The sequence below is a fragment of the Andrena cerasifolii genome, chromosome 12 (assembly GCF_050908995.1).
Source record: "Andrena cerasifolii isolate SP2316 chromosome 12, iyAndCera1_principal, whole genome shotgun sequence".
NCBI classification, from domain to species: domain Eukaryota; kingdom Metazoa; phylum Arthropoda; class Insecta; order Hymenoptera; family Andrenidae; genus Andrena; species Andrena cerasifolii.
Window position 1 is genome coordinate 8,224,350 of NC_135129.1, and position 26,477 is coordinate 8,250,826.

Sequence of the window (26,477 nt, forward strand, 5' to 3'; positions counted from 1 at the left end):
CAGCCCTAAATCTGCTCATATAAGGACGAAAAACGAAAAATCCCGAACCCATGTTTAGGGCCAGATTGTGTCGGTATACAGCGCGCTGCATTGCCCGTGTCTACCCCCTTAATCTACGACTCTCATATTATTAAGTCGGCGCCTCATCATTTGCACTGTGTCAATCTGGCGCCGACTTAGAAAATATGAGAGTTGTAGATTAAATTATTCTTTATTTTTTACTGCATTTTTATTTCTTTGAAGCCGGTTTTAATTGTTTTTTCTTAATTTTTTTATTTGTTGTCTTTTTAGTTTTTTATATATTGACACAACATGCTTAGGAGATATGCGTGTACGCACACAACATAATAATAATTGGGTGACAATTAGTGTTCCTTCTCGAGAATGCTTTCTCGAGAATTTCTCGAGAAATTTTATAATTGCTAATTTCTTATTTCTCGAGAAATACTATAATTTCTCGAGAAACTTAAGTCTAGGAAAAATATTATAAATCTCATTTATTTTCGTAAATGAATGTGTTACTAGTTAATCGCGAACGTACAACCACATCTACAATTTATAATACATCTTATTAATAACGTTAGAATATATATGAATTCCAATAGAAAATCACAGTACAGAAGAATCGATATTATTCACTGCTGAAGGTGCTCTTAAATTCTTATTTAAAAATTTAGAAAAATTGCGTACTGAATTAAGTAACCAATGAGTTTCTTGTGGTTATTAAGGAAGAAATATAGAAAAGAGGAGATAAGACTATTGTATCTCGTATAAAATTTTTGCATGATCCAGAATTTCTTCCAAAATGGTCAAAAGACGCATTTTTTCATTTAACAGCCAAGATAGCTATATATAAAACGTCAAAATATAACAGTAAAAGATTTTGCCACAAAAAAAGAAATAGATTCGCTGACACTACATTAGACACATTGTGCTATTTAAAAATAAATTTTAAAACCAAAAAGTAATGTTTCGGTTTGTACAAATTTTGTATTAAATAAATAAATTTACCAATTATATTTAATATCTATTTTTTAATTTACACAAGTTTTGTATAAATTAGACAGGAATAATCATTTAGTTAAAGTTTTCTTGTGTTTTTGATAAATATTATCAACATTACTCCAAAAATATCATTTTTGCTTTTTTTTCAATTTCTCGAGAAATCTCGAGAATTCTCAAAAAATATGATCTCATTTCTGATTTCTCGAGAAACAAAAAATATCGAGAAATCAGGAACACTAGTGACAATAGTCTTTATTATTACCCAGAACCGGCAAACTATCGGGCCAATATGGATGCAGTGTAGGATGGTACCACCGCCCTCTTTCGAATAAAAAAAAAAGATTATCAAAATCGGTTCGTACGCTGAGGAGTTATGCGGTGACAAACGTAAAAAAAAAAGTACATGCGGGTGGAATCTATAACCTCCTCCTTTTTGAGGTCGGTTAAAAGTTCCACGTCTTCTAATTGGACAGTGAATGGTAGCTGCCCGGTTGCTTATTGTATGCATGTAGTAGAAGGATCGTTGCGCCGTGGCACGAGGAGGCATGCTCCTGTCGTCGCATCGTAGTATCGTCGTATCGTCGCATCGTTGCATCGACGTGCCCAGGGGGAACATCGTTGGGGGGTGTTGGCTCGGTGGCAGCAGTGCCGACACTGCCGCCGTTGCCGTCGCCGTAGCCGTAGCTCCCTAGTTGCCAGCTGCAGCTACTGGAAAAGGGATTGCCGCATTCGAGCGTAGGTGCACAATTTGGAGGGCTGCGTCGTGGGATTGATTTGCATCCTCCGGCTCATTTGCCGGGTCGTGTCCTGCGGGAACTCCCGCCTCGCCGCGCTGCGTCACGCTTTCCACTACCTCTCCTTCTACCTTTTCCACCCGCTCCCTCCCCCCTCGCCTTTCCATTTTCTTTCCCCTTTGCGACAGCTTTTCCCGCTGTTCCTCCTATAGACCCTTGCAATTTTCTCTCCCGTCGCGCCTCGTCGTCCTCTAGTAGTTACCCGCGTCTCTCGTTCGCTTATCCTTCACCCCCCTCAAGATTCCACGTTGCAAACGGCAAAGCGAAAATCTTTTGTTTCGGCTCGCGGAGTACGCTTGCACGCGGCCGTACGTCGACCTCTCGACTTCGACTTCTACGTGTCACAATGCTCTTCCTTTCGATGTACCTCTGCTTGCATACCTATTTAGGGTGCACGCATCGAGGTCCGCTTCGAGGACGACAACCGTTGTTCGGCACAAAAGTTGCGCGCTAGACGGATCCCTGACTCGCGAGATAATGAAGACGGAAAGGCACCTTATCTCTGCTCTTCTTCGTTTGTTCCAAATGCAGGCCGACTCGGATTTCAATTACGTACGGGAGACCGAGGCTGGTAGGTCAGTTTTTCAGTGTTTGATTTTTAATAAATTATGTGGACGAAATATCGTTAAACCTGTGAGTATATTTGATAAGGCATACATTTGGCTATCTGATTAAATTATTTAAGGTGACTTAATGTGGAAACAATTAAGGTACTTTAATCTTTTTCTTGCACCTTCCATGCTGGTCAACCAGCCCCATGATCGGGGTGGTAGGCTTACAGGATGGGGTAGGTTGACTATAGGAACAATCAGTTAAGAAAATTTTATTAGCAACTTATCTCAGTTGTAATAAACTAACACAATGTCACAAGAGTTGTTCCATTATAAAATATTAATTATCTTACGTTTATTTTTTAATAATAAACTAAATTTTGTTCAACTTAATCATAAATTATAACGTATTTATAACATAATGACATTTAATTGAAAAAAAAATCGCTTTTTGAATAACAAAATAACGAGTTAAACCTTATTAACGTTATTAGTCAACCTACCCCTTGCGACAACCAGCCCCGGTCTCCCCTACTGGTCGCAAGTTCCTTCCTCAATGCAGGTAGAACTAATTCTTTGCCTTATTCGCACGTAAATTGCCCTTTCTGAGACAATTGGCATCGATGACATTGATAGCATTTATACAAGTGAAGATTCACGAGCTGGCACGTGGAGGAGGGAAATACGAAGAAGACGATGGGGAAGATGCAGAAGAAGAGAAAGATGATGAAACAGAGGGTGGAATTTGTAACGAAAGACTTGACTGTTGGCGGGAAAGTTGGAGGAGGAAGTAGGAGTAGGCACGCCTATTTAGTTGCGGTACTATCGGAAACAAACGTCGCTTTGATGCTGCTCGTCCGGACTTTGCTTTCAAGTCGAAGAGATCCCGTTGAACGGGGACCGCGCGGTTCTCGCGCACGAAAGAATCCGGCCGATTGATGTCTACGCTGTAAAATTGTCTGGAATTTCTATGGAGAAGTTGGAGACGCGGCGAGGGACACCCCAAACGTCCAACGGAACGTCGTGCAAACCGATGGCTGAGACGGGGCGAAACAGGACGGAAAGGAACTCGACTCGCAGAAGGAGAGCAGAGGAGGGAGTAGGCGTCGCGACGCGGAACCAACTTGCCGGATAAACCAACGAGCGAGAGCTAGCTCGCCGAGTAAGGTAAACTAATTTGCAATTTATACCTACGCGTCGGGGAACGATCTCGTCTCTTTGGTGTCAGGTGCCGCTGTCCCGATGCTCAACTGGCACCTAATATCAAAGAACACACACCCCGCGCACCCTCGTTTAAATCTTGCCTTCCTCCCCGTCGAGGGAACCAGCCGGTCGGGTCCCGTCGCCTTTCACGAAACAAGCCAGTTCGCCTCCCGGAGCAACGCTCCGATCTCTCCGGAACCTTTGTGACATCCTTTTTCTTCTTCCACAGAGAACGAAGGACTAGATCCGCTACGAGGGAGGAGCCGCGACGCACGCGTCATCTCCGAGTTTACTGGTAGAAATTTAAAGTTTCGCCAACGCATGGCTGGCGTTTCCAAACGAAAACGGCAACTCTCGGCTTCGAATCTCGTTAATTGCTTAACGCGTCGCCTCGCTCCATCTCCGGTCCGTTTTATTTAACGCTTCAACGCGTCAACGCTTTCAACGACCCGTGCGATCTCGCGAGGATTGCGTGGCGCGAACTCGGCGAACTTTGCCTTCGAGAGAGTGGAACAGGTACTGTACGCAGCTCGGGCGAACAAGGGAGACAATTGCAAGCGGGGGCGGGTGGGGCGGGCTGTTTTCGAGCGCGAATGATTGGACGTCTCGCAGCGGCATGACCAGGAGCCAGGGGTAAGAAATGCGAGACGAATAAAAGGGAAAGCATGCGACCGGATTGTCCTAGTCCTTCTGTCGGGGGTGAATGGAAGCAAGATGACGTTGAGGGTGAAAGAAGGTGGTGGTAAACGATAAACGAAGGAGACGAGACCTTGATCGAAGGGTGCAGACGACGGCCTTCGCGGGTCTCTTCTTTTCACGCTGCAACTCCAGATGTAGGTAGCTACTAGCTATCGCGGAGAAGCGCAGCGTCCAATTTGCCGACGTTCCGCGGACTTTTCACCGTCCCGTTTACGACGTTACGTGAAAGGCATACGGCCACTTTGAACGTACGATACGTGGTGGTAATGGGAGACGAACGCGGGTCCGACTTTGTTTGCACATCGAAGGAAACGAAAGAGGGGAAAATGAAACGATAGTGGTGTATCGTTGTAAGGATAAGGAAAAAAGTTGAACGGGAATTTGGCGGCGCGACGTTACGTGGCGATGTCGCCTGTTTCCAGGCTGCATTATTAGGTAGGGTAAACTCGGGTAAGTCCGCGATAGTTTTAGAATTTGCCTATTAACTGCTAATATTTACATGGTTTGAAAGTGAGTCTACGTTATAATGATAGGTTAGATGTCATATAATATATAGGTTAGCAGGAATTTGTTAACAAGGGGAGGACACCATGTGGTAGACATCGATTTTGATGAGCCTTGGCACGATGGATCTATGTCGAAAATAAGTAAATAGGTGTCCGAGCGTTTCTGCCAATGGGCCTTAATAATAGAGATATTTACATGGAAATTATTACAAATTTAATAGTGGCCGTGGGGTTTTAGTGGGTAAAAATCCCACAACTACCCTGGCGCCCGCGGGGATTCCCCTCTGGAGGAGTCGGGGTGTCTTTTGAAAATTTCCCCAAGTTAAAAAAATTTATAAAAAAAAATAATTTATACAATTTTTTTTTTAACGTGATCACCAAAGGCTCCCTGACGCCTCCAGAAGGGAATTCCCCGCAGGCGCCAGGGTAGTTGTGGGATTTTTACCCACTAAAACCCCACGGCCACTATGAAATTTTTAATAATTTACATGTAAATATCTCTATTATTAAGGCCCATTGGCAGAAACGCTCGGACACCTATTTACTCATTTTCGACACAGATCCATCGTGCGAAGGCTCATCAAAATCGATGTCTACGACATGGTATCCTCCCCTTGTAAGTATATTTAATTGAAAATATACCAAATTAAATTTTCACGACATCTGGTTACTCCGTGATAACTCTGATTGTAACTCTGTGATAGTTCTCGCTGGCCCGATGTATGTTCACTAGCTACTTGTTTATATTATTTTACATTATTTTATATTACTTTACATTATTCTACATTATTTTATATTATTCATATTTTCTGTATAATCAATTGTTTCATAGTCGTTAGATATCTGAGACGCAAGGGAACATTGCTCCTGGTATCGACCATCAGAATTTCTCAATCAGCGCGATCATAAACTGCAGTCTCAGGCAGACGAAAAATAAGAATTTCGTCACTTTTCATAAGCAAAAATAACACCGATGCTTTATTGCACGATAATTTCAAGAGCGAGACTTGTTAAAGTGTAATTTTACCATCGCTTACCCGCAGTTCGAACTTTCCATTTATCTTCCAAAGCACATATAATAAATAAACGATCGATCGTCCACAACTAGCACGCAGAATTTCACGAATAATGCGCTGCTGGAACAAAAACGCTCTCTCGCTCTATCGCGCGAACTTCGATTGACTAATTTACCACTGCATAAACTAGAAGATCAACGCTGTCTGTTAATTTTTGTCCCATCTAAATTGAGCCAGACAATTTCGAGTTACGGACAAATGAAAAACTATCACGAAGTAACCTCTATCACGGACCTGCCGGAGTTTACCCTATTCGCTGCTAGGATACGCGGCGAGTGTCGAATTTTACTCCCCAACTTAGTAATCGAATAATTCCCGGTGAACTGGTCGAATCGACGTGCACCAGTCGGCGATGCGCCTCTCGGGCATCCAGCCTCTGCCGTGACATCGTTTCCTTTCTCGCGTATGTGACTTCTCTCCTATCTTCTATTTCCAGCGTGCTCGGTTCTGCTGAACGTAGGTACAGGCTGAGCGTCGCGACGCGTTATTTCCATCGATCGATCGATCCATCTTGCCGATCCAACTCCCATTTCGGCTGCACGCGCCCCAATAGTTGTCGACACGGACGGCAGATTTTTCCCCCCCCCCAACGATTGCCGCGACGGCAAGTATCCTCGAGAATCCGCGCGGTAGGTACCCAACGGACGACCTTATTTTCATCGCGAAAAGTTGTTGAGCTTCCACCACTAATTAGAATGCATATGTCCCGACTAGCCGTAATTGTAGGACGCGCGACGCTACGACATAATTTCGTTACGTCTTAATTAACATGGCGAAGCGGGGCTTGGGGATCCTCGAAATAAATACCGAGGGAAAGATCGCGTCTCCTGTCCCGAATTCACTGTTCGATCGAGCTTCGTTAATAGAGATTCAGTGACAGCCGTCGTTTCCTACCGGAAGATGCTTCGATTCGATGACGAGGACTGAGCTGGCGTAATTACCGGTCAGACGACAGGTGGCACGGGGAGGGCAGTCAGCGACGAGGGTGAACCGACGAGTTCCGCTTCCAAGCCTTCGGCCAAGGTAAAACGATTCCGAATCCGTTCATTTGATCGATCGTTGTCAACGTTCGCGCGTAGTCTTTCCACCTTTGGCTACCTCGTGTCTGGCTGCGAACGGTCGGATACTACTGGAGTTGATACGCGGTGAGACGTACGTAGGGGAGAGTCGTGCAGTACCGAGCAAAGCTAGTTCTCGCTTCTCCGACCAGATAATAGCAATTTATTTGAATTAACGAATGAAAATTCGAGAAAGAATAAGGGCGAAAATCGCTGATATCGAGAATTTCGCGATTTTCGCACTTATTCTGCGATCTTTAAACGCGTGTAGCTCAGAGCAACGTTAACCGATTTAGATGAATTTTTCAGTATGTATACAACCTACTTCAATCTACAAACGGGTTTTTTGAATTTTCATTACAGGCTCAGAAAAAAATTTGAGAAAAACAACCTTCACTATTTTCATCGCTATTCCGACCAGTTGCAATTTTATTCAAAACTACGAAACACGCTACCTAGAAACCTATTCCGCTAGCTTCTAAAAAAAAGTCAAGTCGTTTGGACCAATTTTAAAAAAGTTATGCGATTTTAAAGAGTGTCAACTTACTTTCCGATGCGACTGTATAATAGTTACTAAGATTTTATTTCCGATGTTTGCGCAAATCAAATTTGGATAAAATCTTCTATTGTACCAATTAAATGTCTTTTTATTAACATTGTTAATCATTTAGACCTAAAAATCTACTAACTTTTTATTCGTTTCCTAGAAATCACAATTTTTTCACTTTCGCGAATTATTAATTCTTATTATTAAATTTCGCAAAAGTAATTTCCCTCCACTTAATAAGTCCCATCTATACTCCAAACACATTTTCGAAATTCTGATTCTTATCGACTCCAGCCGAAGATATAACAAAAAAACGCTTAGAGCGTTCGGTACTGCACAACTCTCCTCTGCATATGCGAAAGTATGTATTCGTCTGGACGACGTTCGGGTGGTGAATTCCAGCGCCGCGGCGTTCCATCGGATCAGCCATCTCTGCCTAGCCCCGGCAGCAGCGTCATTGCGAAGACACGCGCGGCGTTACATTTCTCAATGGTTCAGCAGCGGGAATAAAAGAAGCGCAAAGACTCGACTCGACTCGGAAGTCGAAAGGAATCTCGAAGGAGTCGGAGATCGGCCGTGGTTGCCCCGGGAAAGATTCGGGCGAGAAGCCCCTGTCGGCCGAGGTAACAAGAAGCTTTCCCGGTTGGATTGCTGTCTACGATATTGCGAGTATAAATAAATAAATAAAGCGCAAGGAGAGCGAAAATATATCGAGATTCCTTGCTCCGCAAGATTGCCAGCGATCCGTCCTCTTCGCCGTAGTCGCCTTACTTTTAATTTTATTTACCGTCCGGCTCGGACGCTAAGCGTAAACTTGATACATTATTGACTGGCATCTTATCGATATCTTTACGAGTTCCTCTCGCCGGACCCGACGGTTTCTCCGCTCGTAAATAAGAGGGAAAAATCGTTGGAAGGAAGCTGCGCGCCAACGGGCGGAACGTTGGCGGTTCTCTAAACAGTTTCGGCGGACCGTCGCGTCGGTTACACACCGTACCGCCGATTCAGTGGGCGAGGCGCGCGCCCGGTTCGCGGTCCCGGGGCATTTCGACGGAATCGTTCGATTTCTCTCGCGTGCTTCAACTTTCATCAGGCAAAAAGCCGAAATGGAAGCGTCCAAGGATGTTTGTCACGGGGACGGGCGCAGCTTTCGTCGAGAGCGATTCAACGGGGCCCGCGCCTGGTCGAGATGGGTTTCGCGGGTCACGATCGATCGGTCGATCAATCCGTGAAACGAGACGAGTCGGGCGAAACGATTTGCCCGAGAATCCCTTTGACCATTCGATGAGATAGCGTCGGCGGTTCGAAGACGCTGCGGCGCGTTCAAGTACCCACTCCTTACCTGCACTCGAGAAGCGCGCTCTTGCCCCTGAGGGTGTACGCCGGGACGTTTATGCGGAGCAGCTTCAAGCCGGCGACTGTAACAGAAAGAAGAAACAGATTTTTCGGACACGGACGTAAGCTGCTTTCCCGGGCGAACTGACCGAGTGGCGAGGAATCAGGGGACAATGGGCGAATTCGCGACGCGACCTTCCCGTCCCTAGGAGCGAGGCGGACCGCGAGAGCTCCTTTTCCCACGAATTCGCCAAACGCTTGACCCACTCGCAGCGATACAATGGGAGCGATAAAAAAAAACCGCTCTCCGAACGATACTTGGCGATCGACCTGGCGATCCCCAGGACGTTTCCACGGCAAAAATTCTCCGGTCGACCTTCGCGTCGAGTCGAACCGCCGACGACCGATCGAAGAGGAAAAGCTTGGAAAGTTGTGGCTCGATCGAGTGACCGAGAGAGAGAGAGAGGGACGAAGGGCGCGAGTGGTTCGTACCACATAGACGCTCGAACAATGCTCCGCAAACTCTATTGTGCTGTCCTTTGTGACTGTTCTCTTTTTCTCCTCCTCTCTCCTCCTTTCCCTGTTCACGGCCCTTCCTTGTGGGTCAACGTCGTGCGCTGCTAACCGTGGAGAAACGCGCCGAGGCGCCGCGCAACGGGATGCAATTATCCGATTCGGAGCATCGCTGCGCGCTCGCCCCTTTTATTCGGCATGCGAAAAAAGGAAACGGCGAGCGCTTACCGATCCGTTCAAGCAACCCGTGGAAACGCGCGTCGCCTCGTCGACTGCAGGACGCAGCCGAGGGAACGGCCAGCTCCGGTCAAAGTGGTCGGCTAGGTTTAATTAAGCGGGCGCGATACTTTACGGCGACAACGGCGGCGATGAGAGCACGCGTGGCTATTCCGAAGACGAGGAAGCCAAGCTTCCCCTGGATCGTAAAATATACCGTCCGTAATGCACCATTACGCGCGAGACCGTGCAGCAACTGGCGGCTGAGTTCCGTTCAATTATACTCTCCTGGAGGCGCAATTTTTCCTACGTCCTGGCTCGACTCCGAGGCGGCCGACTCGCAGCACTGGCCCGCCGCTAAGCGATTCCTTCGGCGTATTACAGCCCGGGGGTCTAATACATTCCGCGAGCGTAATTTCGACGTTTACGGTGAGTTTAGCCCACGGAGCCGGACAACTATGTTCACGTACGTGGATGGCTTGTAAGTTACTCCACGAAAAAGAACTGCTCTCCGTGGGTAATCTCTTCTACGGCCGCGCCGCTTAATCCGCCGCGCGCGGACCAAGATGCATTGTCCTTCTAATTGCCCGGACTACGATCTTAATGGGGGGAGGTTGGGAGTGGAAATGCCAAGCGGGTCAGTGTCTGCTGCGGCGGAATCACGCAAACGTGCCCGGATTTTTTCATCGACACCAGAGACGGCGACGGTGGTTATTGTACGTTCAACGGGAACGACGAATTATCCTGGTTGCATTGTTCGACGTTGGCCAACAACTCGCCGCTCCAAGCTCCGAACATATGTATATGTACACCATCGATCGTACTCCGTTCGGACACGGGCGAGCTTACGGCGTATGTACGTATATCGTACTCGTCGTCGCTGAACCAGATTCGAATGGAAACAAGATTTTGCACGATGCGAGCGGTTCCTGTTTCGGCGCGCGTTCGAATATATTTTTTTTTAATTTTAATTACGACGGACGGGTTAGACGACACTTTGGTTGAATTAATTACGAAATGAGGTGGAGAAACGGACGTATGTTAAGAAAGAAAGACGGAGGGAAGAAGGAAGAAAAGGAATAGCGTGAATATGCAATGAGATATTCAACGCAACAGAAGCAACAGCTTTGAACGGATCTTGTCTATTGAATCGGAGAAAAAATCAAGTTCGTCGTGATAAGAATTGGCAATGCTACGTATCAGCTATTCCACGTCAAAACGAATAGATGGAAAATTTAGTTTCACCGATTCTCTTAAAAATGGTGTTTTTTCAAACCGAAAGGTGGGTGGGAACGACGTCAAATCGCGATTTGAAACTTTGACATCGATTACTGTTAAGTTTATTAACAATAAACGAAATATTTTATATACGGTTTGAGAAAGAATTCCTTCAGCTTTAAAATGAACCGAAGATGGTGGTATTATCTTTAAAAATGACCGAGATATTACAGTTTAAGTGATGACGCGTCAGCCGATTTTGTTTGAATTAAAAAGATTACGATGCCTCAGGCTCTTAGTGATTGCGTTGAAATTGAGTGGTTTTAGTATGGCTTGACAATTTATTCGGCTATTCGTCGCGTTGAGTAAAAAGGACAGGTCTGATGCACCTGACCTCGCTGTACCTCGCCCTTTGCACTCCTCTACTGTTGTGCGTGCTATTCAAGTCTACCTTTTCTTTTTCCTCTTTCTCGCTTTCGCATATGTTTTCTTTCGTAAAGTGTACTGTGCAATAAAGAATTATTATCATTATATAATCCTTCTGTTTCCAAGAGTCAACAAATTTAGTCTGGCAAGCCACGGATTGTAATCGAGGATTGAAATAAAGCGAAGCGGGTGATGGTAGTTGGGAAGATGCGAAATAATGGAAATCAAAGCGCCTGACTCCCCGTTGACGGGATCAAATTATGATGTAGGAGGCTAGACAATGTTTCCAATGATAAGCGCTCGCCTCCCTGCCTCGCGTTCGCAAGTAAGCCGCTTGCAGGGTATTCGGATCGCGTCACTGTCAAAAATACGTCGATATCGAAACGACGAAGAGCGAGGCCCGGAACTATGCGACGGTCCCGGTCGTGTCACAGAAGTTTGGAAATCTTAGCGTCAGACCTCAGGGAAGTTTTCCGCTGCCCGGACGATTTGCTAGTCGGCGATTGGACGCGGCACGGCTCGGTTCGCCGCACCGCCGGCACGTTCGTTCGAATAATCGAGAAATTATCGGTAACTGTCAGAAAGGAAAACACAAAGCCATCCCCGAAAAAAGATGAGCCGGCGCTGAGCGCGGCGGGTCGCAGCGACGCGACGCTGCCTCGCCGAAGGATGCGATCGGGCGCAAATTCGATAACTGTGCATTGACGAGGGTTCAATTAGCCTTCAATCGAATCGAGAGTCACGGCGAATCGATAACTCTGCGCAGAGAATCGACGATTCGACTGGTCGCGTGGCGTCACGTCGTCTCGTTTCGGCCCCGCAGCTTGGACCAATCGGGAACGATCCGGAGCTACGACAATAACGTCGGTTCCCGTGTACGCAGCGGGCTGGCTCGACCATTGAATTAGAGTGCCCGCGGCGTTTCCGAGATAAGCGAGTTCGAGTCTCGGCCACTCGGCTTTTGGCCGAGAACGATCGTGACGCGGGTCTCTCGAGTGCATCCTATCGGCCGCCGCGCGCCGCCTTCTCTCGCTTTCTCTTCGCTCAGGAATTAATTGCACGCCGGTCCGACTTTGAATAGCCACTCCAAGTCGACTCTCCATCTCCAACAAACTCGCTGCGTTCTATGCGAGCGCGAGTTCCGCGAGTTCACTCCACCACCCCGCTTTCTTCTCCCGCCGTGTTTGTCGTCGCGTCGCCAGCGATATCTACGCCGTGTCTGCGCCGTCTTAGCTCTCGCCGCACCGACGTTTTTCCACCGTAGACTTCGCCGCTGAAGCATCGGCTAGAAACCGCCAGATTCGGTTGCGGCCGCGACGTTAACGATTGCTTCCGCGATTCCCTGGTAGCTCGGCGAAACGTGGGCGATACTTTTTCACCCTTTATTGCACGGGCGGCGCACCGTGCGAAGGGATGTCGCGCACGATTCAGCGGCAGTGGTTTTGTCCGTCTCCAGTGTTTCGTTTGAACGCGTCTACATTCAGTCCCGCCTCGCTACGAGATCGTAAAAGCTATTCAACTGCGACGGTAATCGAGCTAAGCGAAATTAATTGGCACAGTGACGAGGTATTTATTGAGTCCCGCTTTTCAGCCGGAAACGCGTCGTCGTGTGTATTCCTTCGATTTCTGCCAGGGGGAACAGCTCGCAATTACCAGCGCCGGTTGCCGTTGCTCGGGGATGCAACCGATCGCCGCGGCCCAATAAAGAGAACCACTCGGACGTCCGAGTAGTCGTTATCTTATCCTATAGCAGCTGTCCGAGTAGGAAGGCAGTTGCTTCGTATCTGGTCACGCCACCAACTAAATTCCCCCTTACGTACTTATCGCGAATTAAAGCGCTCCTCGAAAGGAGGCCGGAGACACGGAAAGGTAACGACCGACCGCCGACCACCGACCGCCGACCATCGCCTACTATCGCGTTCGGATGAGTTTCACGTGACCGCGTAACCGTCGCTCCACATTAACGTTTCTATTATACGCTGCGCCACGCCGACGAGGCGACGCGCGTCCTGCTGGATCCTAAGGACCTATCGCAACCTATGGATTATGGATGCGCGACAGTTGGCTGCGAACGATGATAGAATCGCGATAAAGTATTGCCGATTATTCCTCGCAGGGATATCGAGCGGCAGGGGAGAGTGGGGTAATTGCAAACACCTAAGCAAATAAGCAAACAGAACGAAAACTGTGTGAGAGACGAATTCGTTTGTTATTTACAAACATGCTGAAATTATTCACGCGTAAAGTACTGTAATGAATTTTTGAAAAGTTACAATAAAAATCAACTTTATGGCGAACAAAATAAAACCCTTGGTGTTCGTGGTTACCCGACTGCGTTCTCTTCGCTGTTGCTATTCAGCTTGTGTTTAATATATTGTAATCGGTTTGTCATAAAAAGTAATTTATTTGCGGCTGGCCGAAGCGGAACTTTTTACACCTTTACGGGGCAAGTTGTAATCGCATTGGGGTAAGTTGTTACGATTCCCTGTCGCGGGCGCTATTAAAATGGCTGACAGAGTGGCGTGATTAACTCGCACGGAAAAAATAATTTAAAGCACAAAGCTCTTCGCATCTTGAAGATAGAACCGTCGGAACAACTTGCCCCCGGAATCTTTAGCCCCGGTCTCCGTTAATGGAAATTCAGAAATCACGTTTATAGATTTAAGTAAGTTGTATATCTGCTGAAAATTTCATTCAAATCGGTTACCGTTGCTCTGAGCTACAAACGCTTAAAGATCGCAGAATAAGGTCGAAAATCGCGAAATTCACGAAATCAGCGATTTAAAAAACGACCTTTACTTTTTTTTTGCTGTTCCGACCAATTGCAATTTATTTATTCATTCACGGGATTTATTTTTTCAAAACGACGAGACACGTTACTTAGCAAACTAATCCTTCGAGCTTCTCAAAAAAATCCGAAGTCGTTTGGACCAATTCTAAAAAAGTTATGCGATTTTAAAAAGTGTAAACTTCCTTTCATCCAGCACTGCATTTATGCTATACGTTGCTTTCGTTTTTCGTTCGCAATTTCGCGGCATCTAAAACGATTAATTCAATATGAAAATTAAGCAACAAAAGAAGAATCGCCCACGACATAAAAAAATAAAAAAGAATTTATTTCGGAAGTTAGAATCGTGATTCAACCAACGCCTTTGTCGCAAAATGTTGGTTAGAAGCGCTTTATTTCAACTTGCAAAAATCCCAATTGTATCATTAATCAACACTAAATACGTGCAATTGAAAATGGACAAAATCTTACTTGAAGCATGATGAAAATAATCATGTACCTTGAATAGGGTACGCGTTCTGTATTTATTACTTTCCGCCCAGCGTTGGATACGAGCTTAAACTATTAGCTAGTGTTGAGGGAACATCAGGATTTATTTCTTAAAACACCGTAACCATTGCGTTCGCGGTGACGCAACTCTCCCCTAACGCGTGGGTGTCGTCGTAAAGGAAACCTGCCGCGAAATCGAAGCATCCTGCAGCCTGCAGGGATATCGTTACACCTGGTCTTTCGGATTCCCATGGGGCAGACAGCCTTGACAACCACGACCATTTATTAAGTGTGTAGCCCCGGTAGCGTGCGCTGATACGTGCGTGTCTACGCGCAGCACCGCGATCAACGTCTGACAATAAGTGGCGAGCACGGAATGTGTCCCATAGCCGGTAGCCCACGGCCGGACAATCCGGCGAACGATATGGAACCGTGATCGCTCGTCTCGTATCTTTCGTAGCTTCACCTCCGCGTGCTCCCCCCTGGGTGTACGTTCGTCGGTAGTCATGACAATAAATTTATCCGCCGATAAGAGCACCGATTTTTGTCTTTACGAGCCTCGACGGGCCCCTCCGGCTGAAAGAAGGGGTCACTTCCGGGTTATGGCGTGACTGCGTCACCCAGGGCGCGTTCTCTGCCGCGCCGTAAAAGGGAGAAGGGAAAGAAGGAGCGAAGCAGTGCGAGAGGACCCGGCGCGGGGGTGGACTGTCGGTGCCGACTGGCCGGTGAGAAACGGTGCGCGCCTTACGTTTCTGGCCAGCCTGTAATGCTATCGAGGCACATTTCACCCTCGAACGCCCGCCCTCGGCAGGCAGCAGGGCGGCGCGTCCGAGGGTGCCAACGATTCGGTTAGATGCATGCTTCCCGTTCCCCGGTAACGTAACAGCGATCGCGCAACGCGGGCGGCTGACACGAGGGAGAAGAGGGATATCAGCGGTGACTGGCTTCTCGCGTGTACCACGAGCACCGATGCTTTTCGGCTCGCGGCGAACCGAAGCGACCCGCCGCCAGGGGCCGAGGGGCGTCGCGGGAACAAGAGTGGAGCGGAGAGGAGAGGAAACGAAAAGAGGACGATACATACGCGATGCCGGCTGACTCAGCTGAAACGCACGCTGGGACGCGACATTAATATTAATTATCGTGTAAACAGCAACGCGTTCGTCGCGCAACTCTTTTCGGCTCGAAGCGCGACGGGGCCTCTCGAGCAAGGATGAGAGCAAGAAGATCGTGCACGCGGCTCGTCTCGATTCGATCGTAACTTTCGAGTAGTCGCGACGCGATTCCGCGCCGCACAACAAAGGGGAGCAAAGTGGCCAGGTTTGCCATTAATTATAACCGCGCGTCTGCTAAAGTCTCGCTGGAAGAGAGAAAGGGTTGCGTGTCGCTAGAGCCTAGAGGAAAAGTCTCGCTGTCGCGTTGGGGGAGGAGGAGCGGGTGTAAGCTTTGTCGCCGGGAATAAAGCGCAAGAAACAGCAGCTCCGCTGAATGAGCGGGGAAAAATGCCTAGCGAGAGGGGTAGATAGCGGGAGGCAATTAAAATCAATCATTCGATATTTATGGAGAGTTCACGGTGGGAGGGAGAGATTCGGGCGAGTTGCATACGGCACGATGTTCCCCGAGGGGTGCTATGTTGCTTCGGTACACATAACCCTTCCATTTGCCAGGATACGATAATGGCGTAACCGTGGTGTACCGTGATACACGGAGGAACGGAGACGAATGACGAGCATGGCTGCGCGCTGCTGTATCGGTGCGCGGTCGCACGCACGCTTCTCGGTGTCTAGCTTCGTTGGAACATAGGTACACAGGGAACAGAGGCAGCGATCGTGCTGCCACAGAAAAGTAGAGCATAGAGTGGAAACGGTGATCTCCACTTTGCTAATCGTACAAGCTAATTCCAAGAGCAGAAGATACGAGGGCGCGTTTCCCGAGGAAAGTCACTGCCAACGATTCCGGGTGACTGTAGCGACCTACTATAGATACTCGCCGGCTAGGAGTTCTCTTGGACAACGCGGTCGTTGGTTTTTCAAAAGCGATTACTCGATTGAGCGAGCGGGGCGGGGGCCGTGGACAGCCGAGAAGGGTTGCGCGCAGAGCGTTGGCGTTGGGTGGTAACGCTCGACCGCCCGACGCATTTCAATGTTAAATGAGAGTCGAGGATGGGTAGCCACGCTGCTGGTTACCGATTACGCTCCTCGTGCAGAAATTTCCATTTAGGATCGTGCTCTTGGTTCACGTACCGTGTTTCCGCACGCGGAACCACTTTCGTCGGTTTCGCGATATTCCAATGGCGCGTCTCGAGATCGTACCAGGATAGATGCCTGGGTAGATGAAACTGGCCGGGGTGAATAGCTCTCGGTTCAGGTTTAACTCGCCGACCCGTGTAAACTGCAACTGCGAGCATAGATGCGTCAGACTCGAAGCAGGCAGGCGGGGTATGCAGGTGCAACGTGAGAACGTAGGCGGTGGCCTCCCGTTCCTTTCCTAGGAGAAAGTCGGGTGACGGACCACTGTGAGGAATTTCTGGCTGGAGCACCGTGACAGATACCGGCCTGGTCGCCGGGCAAACGAGAAGAAAACGGTATCGAGCGATTACGGGAAAAGCGTGTTCGCGGAATCCGAAATCGCTTTGGACAGGGGCCAGCGGGGGTTTGTGTCATCGGTTGGGTAGCGCCTAGGTGGATGCGGCTGCTCCTCTGCAGCTCGCCATTGTTCGTCGGCAGATGCGTCCTTTCAGACTTTCAAGACGTCCGGCTCGGTAAGGCGCGGCGGCAAACAGAGGGCGAACGGAAACGATTATCGGGGAAGAAATTTGTCCAAGCAGAAACGAAGGAATTCCGGGAAAGGGAGGTAAAGGAGCTGGAGCTGGACAAACGTTGGTTACGAATGGAAAGATAGCTACGATAGAATTCAGCTCCGTTGGAATATTGGTCAAAGTAATTTGTTGGTTTGCGAGAGCAAGGGAAAAGGATGGATGTATCTACCTCGGTGGTACGCGTGTTCGGTGCTTGACCGAGTAGCGTCGTTGCTTCGGACACAGGGCCGAACGTCGATCGCCGGTTAAACGATTCGCGCGGCAACTGTTCAGCGGGCCAACAGTTTCTCGGAGAATACGAATTGTATGTATCTGTGCAAGTATGCCCTGCGATGGTTGAGCGACAACGAGTCAGCCTGGGTGCGTGGAATCGACCCTTAGCAGGGATGCACAGTGGGCGAAACCATGCTTCGAACGCGGAAGAAGTAAAAGGAATAGGTCTTCGTATATTACTTTCGAGTGTTCGTTAGGACTGTATAGACCTTAGAGTACTGGAAATCATAAAACATTTTAAGAAATGGCAATCGGGTCGTTTAATTTTCCTTCACTTTTGTATATGTATTTATTACCTACAAAGTGAAAATATATGTATACGTATAAAAGTAACGAAGCGAATAAATAAAGTAAAATCTCTAAAGGAATGACAAAATAAACATAAACGAATTGAAAGTTAGTTAATTAAACTTTTAATGTTGATTTTCAGAACCACTCAAGTCAACATCGAATTTAAAAAAATTCTGTGTCCTGCTCGTACCAGCTACGTTATTCGGAGAACTTAAACGCAAAATTTCTTTTACGCGTTTTGTGCTCGGGAGTTTTTCTCCCTCCCTCCCCCTATTTCTCTCAGTCTTTCTTTTATAAATAAGTGGCGTCGTAGACATGTAAAAAATAGTAGCTAAAGCAGTTTTATTAGAAAGAAAGCGTGGGTCGACTCAACTCTCCCGCACACTTCTGACCCACGCATCTCTCATCTGAGCGTTCATAATAAAGCGACTGTGTTAATCAAGCAACGTGTTTTAGATTACCATTTGTAACCTACTGCTGCTTGAATATAAGTTCGTCTGCTAAAATTTTTACCAGCACTACGTATTTTATATAAGTTTATAACAGCGGCTTATTTGGTTCACCGCTTTAGGGTAAACTTACCACGAAAATGCACTTCTACTTATAGAAAATTAATACGCGCTTCAACAAACTTCTCGCTTTGTCTACGAATCCCCCTACAACTGCTACGACGAATGATGCATATGCGAATAAGGTATGCCCAGCAAGAATGGAAATACACTGACTGACCCAAACCTGCCGCGACCCAAAACCTACCCACTCTCTCCCCTACACCCACGAGAATTTCCGCGGATCGGGGAAGAGAAAGGAAATTCGCCTGGCAGTGCTCGAGCGAGAAAAACGAGTAGGACAAGAGGGTTGCGTTTTACGTGGCACGGTTTCACGCTCTCCGCACTCTCCGCGCTCTTTGCGTTCCCTGCGCACTCGCGTGTACTTCATCGTACCCACGGCAATGAAAGTATTATTCCTAATTACGCTGGTATATAAAAAAATAGTAACGCCGCTTTTAGCAGGAGTTCTACCATTCAGCGACATTACGAGGCGGGCAGGTATGCCGGTGCGGTGAAGCGGAGCATTGCGCCACCCTTTTCTCGCGGCCGCCGCATTATCTCCACCGAGAGATTCAAAGAATGGAGACGAGGGCAAGAAGGATCGCCGTAGAGTTAAAAACCGCTTTTAATTTGGGTCAACTGAGTGGCAGGGAGAGCTGGACTCTCCCCGTCTCTCGTCGACTCGCCTGGAAACGCTTAACGAGCCAGTATTGGGTCGCGCGACCGTTCCGCATCGGTCGCGTCGATACCAGACACAGACACGGGTAACGGGGAAAGAGGGTTCGAAGAAAAATCGATTCCAAACCAGCCGGGGTGAGCGTTAACGATTTGACGCGCCGGCACCAATCGGTTTTATCGACGAATTAAGCCGAATTAAGGCTGGCCCTGGGGGACGAGCACGCGCGATTTCACGCGCGCGCTCTCTTTTTCATTGAATTTCGAAAAATTGTTTTATCATCGTTTCCCCCGTCCTCGCGATATCTGTTGCGCCAATACGCTTCAACGCGCACGGACCCGCGCCGGAGAGCACTGTGTATCTTTGGCCGACTCGGCCAAACGGGAACGTCGCGAGTTCAAACGAGCGCAGTCATCTTTTCGAAAGAACGGGAATAATTTGTCGGACTAATTTCTACCTTTTCACCCCTTTTTTTCCCCACCCCTAGACGTATTTAGCCTCGGATGGAAAACGCTGCAGCGGAGAGAGCACGAAAAAAAAAAAGAAAACAAAACTCCGCGAATTAATTAGAAATGTACGGCGTACTCTGCAGCGAGGAAAATACGAAGCGGTTACGATTTAATGAGTTCGCGTTACCTTCCGAATTGCGGGACAAAATTGCAGCGATTTCCGCAACTACGCGAACGACAGAATGTACACGGCCAGCGGGGAAAAATCAAAGCGAGCACGAGCGCGTGTGTCGCTTGTCGTAATTCCAAGTCCGAAGTAATCATCTTGTCGAATGGAAATCAACGGTTCGCGCCGGACGACGAGGTGCAACGCGACGGCTTGGGACGCGATGGGATGAGACGCGACTCGACTCGACGCCACCCCATCATTTTCGCCATCTCGCTGACCATTCTTTTTTTCTTTCTCGATACTCTCATTAAAGACACAGAGCCCCTCGCGATGGCGTGTTTGATATTCGGCAAAGGCCAAGTTTTCGTCGAGGGAACCAGCGCTCGCCGGCAGTGGTTGTTTGCGACAGTCAGCGATTTTACCGATGCGGAATACCGTCTGATCGGCAGGCGGATCGAATTTATCGGAAGACAGAAATTTCACCGGCGAATCGGCCATGGGAATTCGAATTTCTCCCCTCGCCCCTCCCGTCATCTCGTTTCCCTCCGCTGTTTCCCCTTTCGTTCGCACATCCTTTTTTCCTGCTACCTGTATGGACGCGGAAAATTAGAGGATCCGAGCAACGAGGAACTGGCCGGGGAACTCGATTTACATACCTCGGCGGGCCTGGATCGCGTCGGATCAAGTTAGCAGAGACGACGAGTGAACTTAATTAAGCGCGTGCGCGAATCGTGGTCCGCGGTGTACACGTGCCATACACTTCGTTAAATTTTATTCGCCGTAATTGTGGAACCGCGTCGGATCTAGTTAGAGCCGAGCCGAGCCGAGCCGAGCCGCGTCGCGCCGAGTCGCGTCGAGTTCCCGGTTCCATATAGCCCAGTCGAGTTCACTCAGCAACTTCCCCTTTCAATTACACCCCTCCCTAGCAGAGGCTGAGGCCTACTCGCCGAATCGACTGGACCCGCTGACGGCGCGATATACCGCAAGTGAACGCGGCCGTTTCGAACCGTTGGTCGGTAAACGCGACCGAGACCGAGAGTTCCCGCGACACCGAGAAAAAGACACCCTCTTGTCGCCGGATCTTTTAACGCCGCTCCCTCGTTAGGCGACTGTTAATGAGAAAAATGTTCGTTAGCCGAGGTTCCAGCGGAGCCTATGCTTAAACGAGCCATCCGAGCGCAAGCATCTCGCGCGCGTTCCGCATGATTCTCGGCGGGGGTAATAGGTGGTACTCTGTGTCGCTAAAAAGAACAGTCAGTCGCCAATGGATACGGCTTTCATCTTGGCCGAGACAGAATTACTCGACGGGCTTGCGTTGTCATCGTTTCGTCTCGCGTATCGGCCGACACCTTTTTTGCCTATCATTTTTATCGATCACGCGCAAATCACGCGTACAGGAGGAACGTATTTGCCGTCAATCAGCGTGTCGGATAAAAAATTCCGCCGCTGACGCGGCGCTCTTGGTGGCTGGCTTTTCGGAAGCTCGAGTTTTCCGTTGTACGGACGAAGTGGGAGTCCATAGCGGCTTCGCGTTCCATTAAGTACGTCTTTTTAAATTCGTCAGTTTAGTTGGCATTAACGACGCTCCGCGAGACCGCGGGATATACGTGCGCGCAGTTGGTTTGGCTTGAAATTGAAAATTACTACCGCACGGCCGCCTCCCAAAACGACGCGGCGATTGCAACGCGAATATTTAATGCAACGTCAATTATTCGAATTCGGTTGGTAAATTAGCACCATATCGATTCCCGGCTGCATTGCAAAGGCACACGCGGCCGCCAGCGAGCCCGTTAATTACGTACTTTCGGGATCACGGGCACAAAAATAACCGAGATAACGGACCTGCGAACGGGATCGCAAATCGAGACGACGAGTCGCTAATTTCGAGAGGGTGGAGGGGGGAGTGGCGGCTCGGTGAACGAAAGTCGAATAACGTCCCCGCTTTCCGATTCGTTCTATCACGCGGAAACGGTTTATTGGCGAGCGATGCGCCGCGATGCGTTCGCACGGAAAGGAACGAGCTGAATTACGGTGGCGATAAAAAGCTAACGGCGCGACGGCTAGGTGCCGGACTGCGAATCGGGGATATAAAGTATGGTAATGCAACGGAATCCTCTAACGAAAACGTGGATCTTTCGCCGGTGTAATTAACGGGGGTGGACAGCCCGAGGGAAGCGACAGTCACTTACGTGCGCCGTGTCGCGCAGCGTCGGAGACGCGTGCGATGAGGGGAGGATTAACGGTAAATTCCGTGCGGCAACGAAACCGTGCGATTTGCCGAGTCGGCTGTACTTTCGCTTCAATCGGGGGTGGCAATTGTCGCGATACGAGTACGATCCTCGGGAAGTCGAATATACCTACGCTTACAATTAGCTGCTGAAAAGGAACGCGACTATCAGGTGGCAAAAAGGTGAAAGTACCGGAGGTGCGCGTGTACCGCGAACCGCCAACCGCTGACCGCGAACCGCTAACCGCGCTCGGTCACCCGTTACCGAACCTCGAGAAAGAATATTCCTCGGCGCGTCGACCTGCTCCAAGCAACTGCGGACATTCCGTTTCCGGCTCGAGGGGGTCCAAAGTACTCGGGAAATCGAAGTTGAAAAGCGCTGAAATCGCACTTCGTCGAGTACCTTTCCAGAATCGCCGGACGGGCGAAAGCCAATGAAAAGCAGCGAGAATGAGGGAGACCGGCAGCGAAGGAAAGGGAAAGCGACGAGAGCGCGGAGGTACCGAGTACATGCGAAGGAAGCTATTAGAGTTTACTACCCGCACGTGCAAGCCGGCAGCGGCCTGTAAAATAGCAAACAGATGAAAAGGATCGGCTGGAAATAATTAGACGACAGCGCGCGGTTTTTCCTGCCCCTTCAGCTGGCTGCGGACTGGAACGTCACTGCGGGTGGACCTGCAGGTACCGTTACCGAGTCGGTTAACCGACAAAAGAGACGTCAACAACGAACAAGGGACGAGACGGTCAATTACGGGATGCTCTTGGGAAATAACGATCCGTCAATAAGCGTGCATCCTGATTTTCAATCGACCAGCAAACCGCGGGCTTCAAGATCCTGCCACTGTTGCGCATTTATCTAACAAGAGTACGATTGGTTTGTCTGGTCGTGAGTGGGAGGGTCGGGAGAAGGCTGAAAAGACACGGCGAAAGAGCGAATTAGAGGGGAGGCAGAGAAAGCTAGCAGGAAAAATGATGAGCCAGAAATAATTAGCAGGGTTGCGGAGCGTGGCCGACCGAACGCAGATGTGCCAAGTCCGTATGAAAAATTAATGACATCCCGTTCTCGGCATTCCCCTTTCTCACCCCCCCCCCCAACCCTTTTTACTTCCCCAGTGCAGAGTTTATTCCCTCCTCGATTTTTTCCCTCTTTTTACTTAAGCCCGGTTTCCCTTTATTGCCAACCCTCTTTCGACGATCTCGCGTGTCTCGACGAAATTTAACCGCGCCACGATCCCCGATAGGCTCTATAATTATCCCGTTTTATCTTCATCAGGTGGGGTAGCTCTAGGGGAACGACTCGCGCGACCGAAGAAGCGATATAACCACCGCCCAACCGCTTACTCGGAGCGCGTTTTCGATTCGAGTCCGGCACGCTTGGACCGTATTTATTCATCGCGTCGCGTCGCCTCCGCCACCGTCTTCGCTCCGGCAAGTGCAATCCGTTTCCATTTTTCAGCGTTATAAGAAACTCGGTGATCAACTCGCAGGGATGATCCTCGCTGTTCCACTCCCGTTCGCCATCGCCGGAGCAGAGAGAGCTTTCTCTTTCCGGGCTGATGATAAACTCCCGCGACCAGTGCGAAGCCGCGCGAGTTCCCGACAATCAAAATTATAGCTTTTCCGCGGAGTACATTGGGGGTCTTCGTATAACGTTCGTGCATGCACGATTAACGAACGTGGCCGCAAATGGAGCAATGGAGAAATATTTGCTGTTAATATTATCCCGTTATAAAAGCGGTGACCATCCTGTCGCGCGCTCGTCGGCTCTCGTTATAACGCACGGTTATTGATAAACGAGAGAGCACGTCTGCTCGGCATAATATCGATAATTTATGAACGCGACCGAGTTTCTCCTCTTCTCCGCAATTAACTAGCTAACTTCAATTCCACTCTCCCTTCTTCCTTCCTTCCTTCCTTCCTTCCCTCCTTCCTTCCTTCCTTCCTTCCTTCCTGCCTTCCTTCCTTCCTTCCTTCCTTCCTTCCTTCCTTCCTTCCTTCCTTCCTTCCTTCCCACGCCACCCCTATTTTTTTTCCCGTTTTGTCTATTCTACTACGACAAAAGAAGCGATGCTTGTCGCCTACCTTCACCCGCGTAAAAGGACATTATCGCCGGTATCAATTACTTTTCGGCAGTGCAAGATTCATCGACGAACGTTTCATTCGCAACGTTGAAACATGACCGTAGATCTCGCTTTACCTTTGCTCTCTATTCATCGACTGTGAATCCTGAAAATCTGAACCCGTAATTTCTGATTCCCTTTCCCTTTCCTTTCCCTCCCCTTCCCCCGCCTGTTCCCCTCGCTTCTCTTTCTCTGACTAGGAAGTCAAGCTCGCGCACTGGAACGTCATAAATTCCAACCATCCAACCTCCAACTTGCCACTTGCTCTCCTTCGTCCGGCGCTCTCCACCGCTTCGCCCCTATCTCTTTCATTCATACCGTCCCCTGTCATCCTACTCGGATTGGCCCTCTCTTTTCTCCGCGTCCGCGTACCGCTCCCCTCGGAAAAAACCACGATAACACGGAAGGAACGGCGGAACGTAATTAGAAAGAGTGCCATTTTTAAAGCGCTCCCCCCGTTCCGCGCTGTCTCAGGAACGAGAGTCAGCATTCGCGCGACTATCCCACCTAGACCTTTGTAATTTTTACCTGGCTTCTTTATCGGGGGAAAATTATTCAGCCCCGGAGCCACGGTATCGATCTTGGTGGCAAGGTGCCGGGAGAGAAGGGACGAAGAGAAGAGTCATTTTGGAATTAGGCGAACCATTGGTGTAGCTCCTTTCTCGCGGCGGAAACGGGGGTGCGGGAAAAGGGGGACAGGGGAAATGGGAGACGGAAAAGTTGGACGGACGAACGACTATATTACGAGGTCGCTTTAAAAGGATTGCTCGGTCGCCCGTCCATTGGGGGTGGGAACGCATTCCCTCGTGCAAACAGTTATTGCAGTGATTCGTGGCGATTCATTCGTTATCGAATTTGAATGGAGATTCGAACGAGGAGCATAGACTCGATGTGAATAGCGTAAAGCGGCTCACCCTGCTGGCCGAGGAAGACGACGAGCAGCAGTAGCGTGAGATCCATCGTCGGGCCTCGCGCGTTGCTTTTCACCTTCGTCCCTCCAGCGTAACCGCCTTCTTCTCGGCCCACTTGCTCCAGCTGTTGTTTCTGCCAGCACGAGCGAGGCGATCGGTGACAACGTAGTTTGGACGCGCACGTGCATACACAATCACGGTCACTGTACAGAGAGCGGAGACGCATTCGTCAACGGGCGTGTCGCGATTCTCCTTTTTATCGGCTCGTCGATTATGTTCATTTAGCGGATGCTGGCACGAGCGTGGCCTAATCGTCGTGGCGCGTTCCACGAGCTGAAGCTAACGAGCCGTGCGGTGGAAGAAGTCGCGTGTGGCCAGGCGGGTGCCGATCGAACGGCAGCTAACGAAATGGAACAGAGAAGCTAACCGTCATGGGCCCTGTTAATCGACCGAACATTTCTCGCCGCTTCGTCGTTCGTTCAAGTTAATGCCAGCCATGGAGCACTCGAGCGCGAGAGGTTCTTTCAGCAAAGGGACTTTCAGCGGGCGAGTCAAAAGACAATTTTCGCCGTGCTGCAAATTATTCCTTAATGTTGCTCCGAAACTGTCGCCGACGAGCTGCTCCGCGAGGAAGCGCAAGCTTGCCTTTTATTCCTCTCAAATGAGATCGGCGGCTAGAAATGCCAACAGAGACGTTGAATTCTGATCGCTGAGGTGGCTACAGCTCGACGGTTAAATACTCGTCGCTGGGATTCCGAAGTTTCCGCGATTTTTGAGCAGCGCCGCGTCATCCGATCTGTTGCCGGATAGCGTTGGTCGCGATAGTTTGGCACTGAGACAGACCCGTTAAGAGGGTGGGTAATTTTCGGCCGAATCTCCGACAACCATCGCGGCGTCGACGAAAAATAACAGTCGAGGGTATTTCTATCGAGTTGAGTAAAGTTCAGTGGAGTTCAGTGGAGGTCAGTGGGGGTCAGCAGACATCGGTCGAGTCGAATTGAATGGGGGAGGCAAAAGATATGACCAGGTTCTAGAAAGGGGAGAATCCGGCGGACTTGGCCGGCCACGTGCTTTGCTTTAAATTATTTAGCAGCGCGATAATTAGCCCCGGGAATGACATTAGGATTCCGGGAGGTCCGGAACGAAGCGGGGCGACTGAAAAATCCTCAGCGAGTTCTGGCTTGAATAGCGCGAATCAGCGTGGAAAGAGCGATGGACGAGCAGGCTTCGTCTCGCGCAAGATGAACGCCAGAAGTGGAGAGAGCGAGGGAGAGAAACGGCACAGGGAGAAAAGGCGCGAGGGAAGAAAGGAGGAAAAGGAAAGTGTGCCAGTGTGCGGGAGGTACGGCTTTTAAATGCAACTTGTTGCAATCTCGCCGAAAGCTCGGAGCTGCTTCGGCTAAGAACGCGCACGTGTGTCTATCGTCCGGCGAGGGCGGCTGTATGCACGCGTGTTTCTGCACGTGAATCGGTCGCCGGCATCCATCCACCCTCCGGTTCCCTCAAAGTCTCCGTCCCGAACGGATCTCGCGGGACCAGATTCATTAACGAGTATCGGTGGAAAATGGATT

General features: G+C 49.2%; 1 protein-coding gene across 5 annotated transcripts in view; it reads right to left on the minus strand.

Annotated features, from left to right (window-relative positions):
• Positions 1–26,477, minus strand: part of LOC143374984 (uncharacterized) — a 68,033-nt gene that overhangs the window by 20,954 nt on the left and 20,602 nt on the right. For 2 of the 5 annotated variants that reach the window (XM_076823626.1, XM_076823625.1), the window contains exon 2: positions 24,910–25,109. In XM_076823626.1, the coding sequence (XP_076679741.1) occupies positions 24,910–25,094 (185 nt within the window). In that variant the 5' untranslated portion in view covers positions 25,095–25,109. Of the gene's footprint in view, positions 1–8,781; positions 8,858–24,909; positions 25,831–26,477 lie in introns of all 5 variants that reach the window. The other 3 variants (XM_076823621.1, XM_076823623.1, XM_076823622.1) reach the window with 3 other exon arrangements.